The sequence below is a fragment of the Sinocyclocheilus grahami genome, unplaced genomic scaffold (genome assembly GCF_001515645.1).
Source record: "Sinocyclocheilus grahami isolate Dianchi unplaced genomic scaffold, SAMN03320097.WGS_v1.1 scaffold313.1, whole genome shotgun sequence".
Taxonomy (NCBI): domain Eukaryota; kingdom Metazoa; phylum Chordata; class Actinopteri; order Cypriniformes; family Cyprinidae; genus Sinocyclocheilus; species Sinocyclocheilus grahami.
The window spans coordinates 1,659,209-1,672,640 of record NW_015505492.1 but is presented as its reverse complement, the minus strand read 5'-3'; the positions used below and the strand labels follow the sequence as shown (position 1 = coordinate 1,672,640).

General features: G+C 38.6%; 1 protein-coding gene across 2 annotated transcripts in view; it reads left to right on the top strand.

The window, feature by feature from the left end:
- The window catches only part of adka (adenosine kinase a), a 170,341-nt gene that overhangs the window by 136,527 nt on the left and 20,382 nt on the right, over positions 1-13,432 (top strand). For both annotated transcript variants that reach the window (XM_016294210.1, XM_016294211.1), the window contains exon 8: positions 8,554-8,589. In XM_016294210.1, the coding sequence (XP_016149696.1) occupies positions 8,554-8,589 (36 nt within the window). The remainder of the gene's footprint in view (positions 1-8,553; positions 8,590-13,432) is intronic.

Below are 13,432 nucleotides of genomic sequence, written 5' to 3'. Positions count from 1 at the left end.
TAAATTACTGCAATAATGTATGAACTATACTACTTTTTGAAAATTGTTTGATTATGACGATGATTGTAATGATTGCGGTTGTTATAATAACTTATTTTAGTAATTTAAGAAATATATTGTTATTATTATTGCATTTCAAAATTATATCGAAAAATCATCATAAATGTCTGTTTAGTGTGTGCTCTTTACATAAAACACAAATACTTCTGTAGATTTATAGTCCATCCTGGTCGGTTTTTATGTCTCAGGGATGAAAGTTGTGGGCTTGTATGTGTCACTGCTGGATCAGATAGGGTCACAATAGGGAAGTTGTGCTAACCACTATAATCTGAGTTCTCGGGAGGCTTTCCCCAGAATATCCCTCACATTGAGCCGCAGAGGCCATTTTCAGCTTGATGGGGAGTTCCATAACACAGATTTGAGGGTGAGAGTGAACCCGGGCCGGCACTGCCTTTAATAGGTTCAGCGGCAGAGGCGCCTGGCTCTCTTTAGAGACGGAGAGTGATGATGGATGGATGAGACGGTATTGTGTTGAGGGCCGATCAATAGCTGCCACCAAGCCCAGTGTATTTCTGTCACTGTGGAGTTGAGTGTAGGATGTCAGCTGGTTGTTGCCAGGATGATTTGGGAAAGTTTAACACCAACCTGCTCTGACGCCCCACACATCAGTCATTTTGGGTAACAGAAGGGTTTCACGGTCATTTCTGACACACACGCACACACACATCTGTGAATGTATGTCTCATATTGATTTTCTCTTGTGTGGGGTACTTATGTTGTCTGCAGTGAAGTACCTCTCATTAGTGACTTTACTATTATCGTTCACCATTTAGTTCAACTGACACCATTATACAAGGCTGTTAAAAGCCAATTCATAAAACAGGTAGTTATGGTTCTAAATTCTGATTGGATGAGCCATGATTGAAGGTATTGCAAAATATTCATTTTGTATTAATGGGCAAATTTACGACGTTGTTTGACAGTTGTAAACAGTCTACAGTTATGTGTATTATACTTGTTTAAAGATTATTTGTTCATGATGATGGCTTTTATCATAAATTATAATAGTGATGATATTATTATTAAATACTATTTTATAATATTATTCTTTATAAGCAGTAAGCAACTTAAGGCCGTATGTTTATGTTACAGGGATTAAGGCATTTTAAATGTGCTTTATTACCATGGTAAAATCACTGTAGCTTGTGGCTTAAACATAAATAAATAAATAAAGAGCAGGGTGTCCAGTGGTATATAATACAGATTAGAGAGTTTCATTTAATGTATTTATTTTAAATAAAAATACTTTTTAACAGTTTTAAATATTTAAAATATTATTTTACTGAAAAAAAAATTTATCCTTTCCTTAACACTGTTGGTAGAATTTGAATAGATTTACATCTGTTAATCAGCTAATGCTAATCATTTTAAATTGGTCAGAAATTGGCCAATTAATTGATCTTTTACTAATTAAAATTTTTACTCCTTTTGAATGCTTGTAGAAGTAAAAACCAGTGTTTATTTCAACAAAAGAAATGAAGTTCCTTGCTTTTTAATGACTTGGTATTAAGTAATAGTCATGATGTAAGAATAGCGATGATTTATTATGTAACCTGTCTAAATTTAGCGAGAAATCAAATGTTTTTGAGCCATTTCAGCTCCTCCAGTAGGTTTTGTTATCCTGTTTGTGGATGTGTTTGTGGACGTTCCCCTGAGGATGACTATCAAACAAGCGCCGTTGACTCATCTGAAGCATCACTTCATTCTTCATCTGTATGTGTGTATCAGACCAGTCTGGAACTCTGTAGCCTTGCTTATGAATGTGTGTGTGTGTGTGTGTGTGTGTGTGTGTGTGTGTGGTCTCCATATTTACCGTTAGCCTGTGTTAATCATGCAATAGCTTGAGCTATGGTCAGATTCCCACAACCTTGTTTATGTGCTAACTTGCATTCCTGCGATGAAGTGTGGACAATGGCAGGCTTTGAAAGTGATCGGAACATACTCAGATTGCGCTAATAAGGCTGTCATTGAGGGAGATGTCATGTGCCCAGGGTGGGGGTGTTTTGGTTTTTTTGTTGTTGTTGTTTCTCCACCTCTCTAACAGGCCATAGAGTAAGGCCAGGAGAGACGGCAGTCAGCACTCATGATTCTGGTAATGATATCATTACAGCTAGTCATTGCTTCTCATGCATTGTTTAACAAAGACATGTTTGAAGTGCTCAGCAGAGAGCTCAGGCAGAGCTTTCTCAGCTTGCAAGCTGAATCAAAATGCGGAGAGCAGATCAAGAGCAGGAGACACCTTTTTAAGCTCTCCACTTGCCAGAGAGAAGAACGTTATATTAACATCCCAAAATGACAGCATTTAAAAAGTTTTTTTTCTTTTAATTCAACACTCTTCTCTCTATCCATATGCAGTATAGTGACCCAAATCAAATTTGGACCCTTAAAATGAAACTAAATCTCAAAAAAAATAAAAATTTTGTTTTTGAAAGAAGTCTCTTATGCTCACCAAGGCTGCATTTATTTGATGAAAAATAAAGTAATATTGTAAAAATATCAATACAAATGATTACAATTTAAAATGACTGTTTTCTGTTTTGATATATGTTAAAATGTAATTTATTCCTGTGATGGCAAAGCTGAATTTTCAGCAGCCATTAATCTGGTCTTCAGTGTCACATGATCCTTCAGAAATCGTTCTAATGTGCTGATTTGGTGCTTAAGAACTATTTCTTCTTATTATCAATGTTGAAAAAATTGCTGCATAATATTTTTTTGTGGAAACCATAATAAACTACCATTAAAAAGTCTTGTATAAATAAGATATGAAATATGAAATAATTATATTTATTTAGCAAGGATGCATTAAAATACCCAAAAGTGAAAGTAAAGACGTTAATGTTACAAAAGTCAAAGAAATGTCCCATGGTTTCCAAAATAATAAGCACAACTATTTTCAACGTTGATGATATAAAATAAAAAAAGATAGTAAGAACCAATAATAATTAAGCACTAAATCCGCATATTAGAATAATTTCTAATCGATCATGAGAACTGAAGGCTGAACTAATGGTTGATAAGCATCACAAGAATAAATGACAATTAAAATACAATACAATTAAAGACATTTGTAAAATTTTATTTGTGGTTTAGATCAGGCCACTTTATATGCAAATGGAATGTTTTGATGATCTTGTTATCATGGCTGCAGTGTGGGGGGTTTTGATGATGTACCCTGTGGATATTTTTGTTCTCTGAATTGTCCCGTGCTCGTTGTACTTATGCCAGCGGGAGTGGAGCAGTTAGCAGAGGTGAGCCGCAGGAAAAGCAGGCCCAGTCCCCCCCTCCACACTGCCTCTGCATTCTGCAGTCCACCTGGACGCCCGCCATCTGCAGCCACATCAACATCCATCATCCCACACGCTCTAAACAGCATCAACACACACTCACGTCCAGGATACTAGAACACATCTCACGCCGAATTACAGAACATGCCCGTAGCATTTCTCAACCTCTCAGATCTCTGTGGTATCTAAAATGAAGCATCATAAACCCAAGTATGACAGTGATGCAGAGTGCTGTACTCAAAAATAAGAATTTTTTTTCTGCTGGCCTGGTGAAGCCAGTAGTTATTTTTTTATTAGTTTTATTATATATTTATTATGTATAGTTTTGTTTTTTTGTTTGCCCTGCCAACATTTTCACATGGCTGCAAAATTGTATTGTTTAGAAGCATATTTTTTAAGCATGAGAATTTTAATATATTTTTCACAAGCCAATTTGGATACAAATTTGCAGAAATATTTGTATTCATTAGCTTTGATGATGGATGGATGGATGGATTCATATACACAAATACCCATATACATACACATAAAAAAAAATCAAACAGTACAATAAAATAAAATATAAATAAATCCTCCTTGTACAAGACCATTTCTGACATTATTTCTTTCCTTACATATCTTCTATTATCTCATCAAATATATCCCCATTGTGATAGATATTTCTAGTATGCGGTGTCATATTACATGCTTTATAAATGTTTTTTTTTAGAACTAGTGATGCCTTGCCCTAACTTTTTTGTTTCAATAGGAAATGTATTGACATATGAGAGAAAAATTTAAGAAAAAGTGTCTTTCTCAAGGTTGCAGTGTTGGAAGGTGGTTTCAGTAACTTCCTGTATCGCTTCTTTTACTGTTTCAACCTCAGGCTGTGACCTTTGGGTTTGCAGCCTAACGATGTAACCACTATGCTGTCATTCGCTGCCGATCAGCTATTTCCTGATGTAATTTTAAGCTTTGTTTGTGGCTAAATCTGGGCGACATGTCATCAGGAATGGAAGTGGTGTCTAGGACAGGCTTCGCTTACTCCCAGCTCTTTAGCAGTAATTGCATCTGGTGGTGGTAAGTATAGGATTAGTGGCTTTAGATAAATTTCCACCAAAAGGGCCTGTCTTCTGTGGCTTGTTTGTCGCTCTCTCAGCGTCTCTCTTTCTACATCCATCCATCTCTCTGTCTGTCTTTCTCTATTGGTTTGTTGTCGGTTGCACGTCACGCTCCAGTTGGCCTGCTGCATTCTCAGGGGAGTACCTTTAACACCTCAGCAGTGCTGGCTTTCTTCTCTCTAATCTTCCCCTTCTCCTGCCCAGATTACTGTATCAAAAACCATCTGCCGGCCCCCTCAGACAGCACTGCCCCTGGTACAGTCACAGCCTGTGGCCATACAGTCCTGCCTCATGCAGGATTACGTGGGACGTTTGAGACAACGTAATGAAATTGCACTGTGATTGGCCTGTGAGTAACTAACAGTTGCATCTTTGTTTTTCTTTCTGTCTGGGCCGCCGCTGGTTCACCAGTGTTTATGTCACCAGTGCAAAAACAATGTGGAAAAATAACATCTTATGACCGTGTGGTCAAGTTAGTTCTCGTTTTTTGTGTGTATGTTTTTGCTGCTGTTATTTTCTTCTTCGTTTAGCTAGCTGATGATTTTAGAGCTCAGCCCATCCCTCAGGCGGTGCGTTTTTGTTGAACTGTCTTTTTTAGGTCCCTTCCTCTTGCAGCTGGCATGGCTAACCCACTGGCCCGATTCACAAAGAGAAATGCTCTCTTCATTTTCTGCTTTGAGCTTCACAACATGGATAACCGCACAGGAAGGAGATGAAAGTGGGCGCTGAAGTAAATAACCAGTGAGGTTGGCCCTCGCGAGCTCCCTGGCCCGGTCTGTCAGGGCCACATTTCTAACCCAGACCAGATGTCAGTGTGCACTCACCCTGACACTCCTCACCTCCTCTATGCCACCTTTGTTCTTCTCCGTCCATCTTCTTTCATGATCTATTTTTGTGCCATTCTCGAGTCTGTCTAGCGTAAGGGTTCTTTTTACACCATATCCAGTATACACCATACTTTACAAGTTTAATTTGTAGACACAACAAGTTAGGTTTAATTCATGAACTGCACAGACACTGTGGTTCTGTGGTCCTTCAAAACATTTCGGCCCATTTGTTTCAGTTGCCTGACTTGACAACTTCTGGCTCAGCCAATGAAGTGCAGCATTGCATGCCCGCTTTTTTTAGCTGCCTTGGTTGCGGAAATATTTTTCCAATTCATTTTTCCTATAGGGATTTTTAAAATCCTTTGTTAAAGAGTTGTAAGGCATGAAACAAACCACATACATTACTTTGATATGAAGCAAAAACAGACAAAAAGAAAAATGTACCTGACAGCTTTAATGGGGCGAGGTAAAAATATAACTAAATATTTGCTGGTTCCAGACCAGTTCTCTGATTGGCTGAGATTTCGCTACAGAATTATAGGCAATACAGGTGCATCTCAATAAATTAGAATGTCGTGGAAAAAGGAGGAATATGACAACTGTAGCCAAATTCCTTGACACGTCTGTGTGTGGTGGTTCTTGATGCCTTGACCCCAGCCTCAGTCCATTCCTTTTGAAGTTCACTCAAATTCTTGAATCTATTTTGCTTGACAATCCTCATAAGGCTGCTGTTTTCTCGGTTGGTTGTGCATCTTTTTCTTCCACACTTTTTCCTTCCACTCAACTTTCTGTTAACATGCTTGGATACAGCACTCTGTGAACAGCCAGCTTCTTTGGCAATGAATGTTTGTGGCTTACTCTCCTTGTGAAGGGTGTCAATGATTGTCTTCTGGACAACTGTCAGATCAGCAGTCTTCCCCATGATTGTGTAGCCTAGTGAACCAAACTGAGAGACCATTTTGGAAGCTCAGGAAACCCTTGCAGGTGTTTCGAGTTGATTAGCTGATTGGCATGTCACCATATTCTAATTTGTTGAGATAGTGAATTGGTGGGTTTTTGTTAAATGTGAGCCAAAATCATCACAATTAAAAGAACCAAAGACTTAAACTACTTCAGTCTGTGTGCATTGAATTTATTTAATACACGAGTTTCACAATTTGAGTTGAATTACTGAAATAAATGAACTTTTCCACGACATTCTAATTTATTGAGATGCACCTGTATACATTTCACTAGGAATCTGTATGTTTGAAAGTTGTCATTAAAAATCAATACCCCTATGGAGAGAATTAATGAGTTTTTTTTTTCTTCGGGATCCCGACTATTGCGCACTATAGTTTGGAGCGGGACTACCTGTCTGTATGGTCATAGCAGATGGTAAAATATTTGGGAAATCTGTTGGGAAACATATACACTAATCATACAATTATACATAAACACTTTTAAGTGTTACCAAATCAATTAATTAGCCTTTATAAATCATTTGTAACAAGATTTGTTGTTTATGAAAAATATTTAGCTGTCGTAAGTCATTTTCACTCTGAGCATGTGAAATGTCTTCGAAACCTACCTTAAACATATTATGATGTTTATTGTCATGCTCTTAGCCTAGGCTTCTCTTTTTAGCAAACAATAAATATAAAATAATAATACATTTGCGGATTCCAAATTGATTCCAAATAATAATGTAAAAATTGCATTTGCATACATATGAATGGAAGTCAGTGGAGTACAAAGTCTTGTGTGATAGCAGCCTTAACATGTATTTAATCCTTTGTCTCCTTACAGAATATGATGAGATTGGCTTCTGTCATTTGACATGTCTCCGTATCTTCTACCTAATTATGAACCGCAAAGCCTTGGATATGGTTCTGGTTAGTCAGTTGTGCCAATAGAATGACTTTTAAAGTGTAGATTTATTACAAGTCCATCATTTCCATAGTCTTGCCTAGTAAAGAGGGTCTATTACAGTTTTCCAGTGGGGTTGCATTAACTCTAATTCCTGGAGCTAATCTTGAAATAATGCTGCTTAATCACTCTTAATAAAAGAGTGGCTCACCTTGGCTGCTGGATGGCTGCATTATCAGATCATTGAGCCGTAATTGGTGTCATGAAACCTTGTGGTGGGTTATCTCCATGGGGACTGGAGTTTTTCCCCAACTTTATGGCGCAAAGATTAACCTTGGAGTGTTTGACCTCTGTGCAGTGAACACAAACATGGGTGTAGCTGTAGCTCTGTGACCCGAAAAAGGGAACAACATCTGACTGGAACCAAATACAAACAGCTACAGTAAATGCCAGGCTGGAGTGTTTTGAGTGATGTCAGATGGTCTATTATAGATTAATGTACATATTTCGGCTCTATTATGCAGTGCCTGTGACAGACAGACAGACTGCAGGTGGTCTCGACCCCTTACATCCATGAAGCACTGGTTCTTTCCACCCCCTCTTCCTCTCTAAAGGCCGAGGTTGTCACAACTGTCCCTAGAGCCATTCAGTCGAGCAAAGGGCAAAGCCCAACACACATAATTGAAGTCTTTTAACCCTCACAGAGCCCTTTTATTATCTGAAATAAAGCTGATTTATTCATACATCTTGCTTGAGCTTCAGGTAATGTTGTGGTGTTTTATATAACATAGTCTTTTTAACCAGTAACGTCATTGCAAATGCATGTCCAGAGTAAAGGCCTGTTGATACACCACAACTATAACATAATGTCAATGAGGAGCGATATCTTCAGAACATTTTCTTTCAGCTGATGAATGACAGCCAATCAGAATCCACCTGTCTTTAACTGACAAAACTGCAGCACGTTATCGTCCAATGCTGTTGTCAATTCCCAAATTAATTTTACGACTTTTACCTCAAACTTATAATTTGCTGCTTATTATTAGGTATTGTGTAGGATTAGGCATGTAGAATATGGTCATGCAGAATATGTGCTTAAGTACTAATAAACAGCCAATACATTAATAATAGGCATGCTATTAAATAGTGTATAAAGAAGTGGGGGGAGGGGGGGTGCAAGTTGCAATGCATTGATATATAATTGTACCAGCATGCCTGTAACCAATTTTCTTTAATTTTATAAATTACAAATTTGATGAATTATTAGGTCAACTCATTTTCCAGTTCTTTCACTGGTTTTGGAGAAAGATGGTTATATAATGTATATCCTGTGCTACATACTCTAACAGAGCTTTGAAATGTGTCCTAAATGAAATATCATTGCTTCACTAATTTCATTAATTAAGGCTGCATGTGTGCTTTGTTTTGCAGGAGGCTGCCGCGTTTGCGCGAGAACGAGACTTTGAGGTGAGTGGATGGAGGATCACACATTAAACAGATCCTAAAGGATTATTTTTCAGCTGATAATGAAGTTCTTTTTCGGACAGTGATTGATGTGCTATTATACTCTCTTGGCCCCCTTGCAGTGGTCGCCATAGCAACCTGGCAGTCGTCATGGTTTCTTTGTTCAGCCAGCACTCCGGCTCACACACTCTCTCTTTCTCACACACACACACAAACACATTTTCTCCCCTACTCTCACACATTCTCTCTCTCTTGTCCCCCTCCTTTTCTGTTATGACGCATTCCTCCCAGGTCTGCACCCAACATCGTCTACAGATGTTATTTATTGAATTTTGAGAATGCTCTTGGGAGGAGAAAAATAAATCCTCAGGGGCTGCTTTCAATTCTGTCGGTGTAATGGGCAGGGCTGGCAGGTGCCTTTGTCGAGGAACCCACCTTGTTAGCTTCATTAGACCGCGTGAGGATCTGCCGTGGCATTATGCTCAATTATACCGTGCCGCATCCACTCATAAATACTGGATCACCTTCCCCTCCAGTCTCAGAATGTGGAAACACTGATTGGCCTTGTTTGCACATAACACGTCAAAACAATATGAGTTATCTCTCTGAATACCAGGGAAATGCAAATGTAATAGTAGTGTTTCTTGTCTCATATTCACAAGTGTAGATGGGGGGGGGGGTAAATGTGAATTCATAAGCAAAGTAAATGTGAGTTTAGGAACAGCACGCTTAAATAATTGAAGTGGCTTATCTTTTTTCAAATGCAGTGCTATCCGCCTGAATGTGTTTCGTCTCAGTATGAATAATTGTCTTCCAGGATCACTCAAGGTGCGATCGACGTGACTGGAATGCAAAGCAGATTCTGGCAGCAGAGTAAGTTAGAGAGAGAGAGGGAGGGAAAGATAGAGAGCATGCAGGGGCGAGAGAGAGAGAGAGAGAGAGAGGAGGAGCAGTTTCTGAGCCAGGGAGAGATAGAGGAGGGGGCGAGAGCTTGCATCGCACAGAGTAAATATATAAATGGCAAGCACTGTCACACACTGTGAGTACCTCTTCACTGATTTCACACACGTCATGTTGATTTAGGGCTCAGAGAAAAGGGAATCTTTGACATACGAGTCTTTGCCCCTGATTTTGCTTCAGAAATAAACATCTCAACAGAGTATGGCAGCTGAAATGTAAGCATTTAGTGACAGGACGGAGAGATATCGAGAAAACGCTCTAGTTTCAGGCCCCAAACGTGCTAAGAAGCTTGTCATCGTTTGTCTTTCGATCTTATTCATACATGCCTCCGCACATCAGCTGACTTTCCACATCTGCGCATCTGCAGACCGATTCTCAGTTTATGTGGTTCGTAACATCACAGACGTGCTCCCCCTCGTTTATCGCAATAAACTTTGTACCCCACTCGTACCTAGAGTGGAAACTGAGGTTTTATTTTATTGGGTAATAAAGCAATAAAGCCACTAAAGCTGTTTCCATCCAAGTTGGGAATTTAATTTATTCGAAAAATCATATTATTGTGAAAACAGTTTTCAAATAAACCAACGTTTCCAGTGTTTAGAGAACAAAATCATCACTTGGCGCAAAATAGAAATGAAAATTGTAGCAGCTGTGGTCCTTTTTATATTATTTAATTACTTCTGACTTTTTAAATGGACATCTAGGAATTTATTCAGTAAATGAGTTTTTTTTCTTTTTTGAAGTTTCTTGCATGTCTTTTAGAAACGTCTATAAATAAATTTGTTATAAATTAAGTATAATAAATATTATATATATCTCACACATCATAACACATACATTTTAAAAAGTCATCCACCAGGTTTATACTTTAAGGTGCATTTTGAATTTATAAAATTTCAGGAACATGTGTTTTCATTGTAGTTTGCACAGGTCTTGCCATTTGTTTTAAATATATAATATAACATTTATTAAATGTACTTTATCAAATTTTCCCTCTGAAAAAAGTTTGTAAGGTGCATTTTGGATTTATAATTTTTTTTTTATTATTATTGTATTATGTTTCATTATATTGATATATCCTCCCAGCATTTTTATTGCAATATCTCAGAATTTGCATAAAATACATGGATGGAAACCTGGATAATAATATGCATTATTGTGGTTGTAGGCACTCTAAATCTCGTAGTCTTCCCAGGAAGCCTGTTCTTCAGTACAAACTTCCAATAAGCTCTGTGATTATCCAAAGAACTCCCTAGCAGACGCTGCTAGACATGCTGTACCTTTGTAAAGATAATATTTTTCTCACGTCTTAAACAATGTGGCAACATTCAGAAGTGTGAAAGAAGAGTGTTTTTACAATACAGCTCTACATCTCGTGAAAATCTACACGCTTTATGAAAGTGAAAATCAAACACGTCTGCTTAGCGTCAATCCATTTCACTTGCTTCAAAGAGATGCCTTGTTAATAAATCAATTTACATCTCAAGAAGGTAGATAAGAGTGTGTTATTTTCTCTCTGTATTGAGCTGGCATTAGATCTGGCTCGCAGTGTGTTCCGATCCTCATCTGTTTTACTTAAATACCCTTAGATGTTGAATCCGCCGCAGGGTAATTGATGTTCTATTGGCTGCTGTTCCTCCTACAGATTACAATGAAGGAGCTGTTTTATTAGCTTTAATATGGACACAGAATTGGACACCCTAATAAGGCAGGGTTTTTTCCGCCTGCTTTCATCATTATTAAAGGAGAACATCTCTTATGATAATCACTGACAGCTACATTATGGCTTTCATGAACTGATGGTTACCAGTGAATGGAGAGATATTATGGTTAAGCTTAATTAAGCTTGTGCTTATTATGTTTTTTACGCTTAAAACCTTCATTACACACCCCTCTGATCAAACACAGTTATTGAGTAGCAAGTAGTCAATGGCATGAATATGCTAATGTGTGTCTGAGACCTTAGCAGGGAACTGTGTAGTCTGGTCTTTTACACTGAAGGGTTAGTTCACCCAAAAAGTCTGTCATAATTTAATCACCCTCATGTCATTACAAACCTGACTCACTGACTAACAGAAAATATTTAGAAGAATATTTTAAGTTTTTGTCCAAACAATGAAAGTTAATGGGGTCCAAAACCATCACTAACAGACATTTTCCAAAAAAATCTTCTTTTCTGTTGCACAGAGGAAAGCCATCTGCAAATTGCAAAAAAGCAGCATATCTGTCCCATCCTATCCGTCCCAGCTGCTGTGGCACTTTTAATTAATGAGTTACTTTAAAACACTTCAAAATGCAAACCACTTTGTTTGTTAGAGGTCAGCAGCAACATTTTTTTTCTTGAGCCAATTACTCATCACATGTCTTGTTGAGGCAAAGTCATGTAACTTTTTGATGGAGCTCTAGGAATTTATTTGGTCCGTTTTTGATAATTGTTTAATTGTTGTTCATGCTTTCATCTTATTACCAACGATTTTGATTATAATATTTATTAAAAAATAGTTCAAATTGAACACACATATCTGTCTCAAGCAACAAGTGTATACTTTTTAGGCTCATTTTGGTCATACAGGTTTAAAATGACATGAAGGTGAGTAAATGATGACAGGATTTTCATTTTTGTCTTCTAAACCACAGCCTCAACTCGTCTCACTTTTTACATTCAGTCTCAGTGACAAATTGTCTTCAACAGTATTAACCTCTCCATTAGCACCTCTGTAGACTCCCACAACGCCTCTCCCTTCTCTCCTCCTTGGGAACGATCAACCTTTTAGTGGTGATTAGAGGCTGTGTTTGGGGAAGTGATTAAAAGCCCCCTACGCAATTTAGCTGGAGCAAGTTAGCGCCAGTGGGGGAAACGGCAACATGGGAGTGCGCATCCCACGGCAGCTGCTCCTAACAGTCTCCGCAGCCCTTTGCCCCCCAACCGCAGCACCTGTCTGCAGGAGAGATGCGCACAGAAAGTCTCTTTATTCCCAGAAGGGCTCTTGCCTTTCTCTGTCTGGACTAAAGGATCCAGTTGTGATGTGTCTTGATGGGTTAATTATGAGAATAGCTCTGACAGTTGATATTGAGATCAAAGCGAACAGGCGTTCGGTCCCTCTCGGTCCCTCAGGCATATATGTATTCACACCAGCAGATAGCTATGCAGTGATAAGTGCCTGAGAGTGAGGCGGGAAGGCTAATTTATACCCCACACCTCCCAAATCCTCACTCACTCACTCTCTCTCTCTCCCAACTCTTCTGCATCCAATTCTCCCCTCCTCCCCAAAATCATGTTACTAAAAATTAAACGACTCTTTAGAAGTGAATGATTAATCTAATGAAGCTGCAGAGGTGTTCTACTTCTGCTAATGAAGCCTTGCATTCTAATAAGTCACAGGCATACACTGTAATCATAATTGAAATGCCAAGCAGGGTTAAAGACAAACTGTGATCGCAGATGTTGCAGCGTTGAGATATACATGTTGAAAGAAAACGAGTAGGCAACGGCTGCTGGGGGCTTTTATTCAGAGCTCAGGGTCCTTGGATTCCAGCTAAACATCTGTTTTTCAATGGGCAATCGCTGTATCCTGAATACATATAACAGACTTCTCGGCTTTTACAAGCGCCTTGCAAGTTTCTTTGCATGCAGACTCCCTTGTGTCTGAAATGAAACACCTCCTCGCTCTTCGAGGAGTAAAAAAAAGCTGGTTTGACACGAAGAGTTTGCATTTCTGATTTGCATTGTTCGAGGCCAAGAAAAGAGAGTAAATTATGAATGAGTAATGCTATTTGAGCACGTCAGACATTTAATCTGTGCAGTTGAATGGAACTCCATATGAATATATGACTCCATAGGTGCCTGTACTCTCCCCCCCCCCCCCCCCCCCCCCCCCCCCCCCGC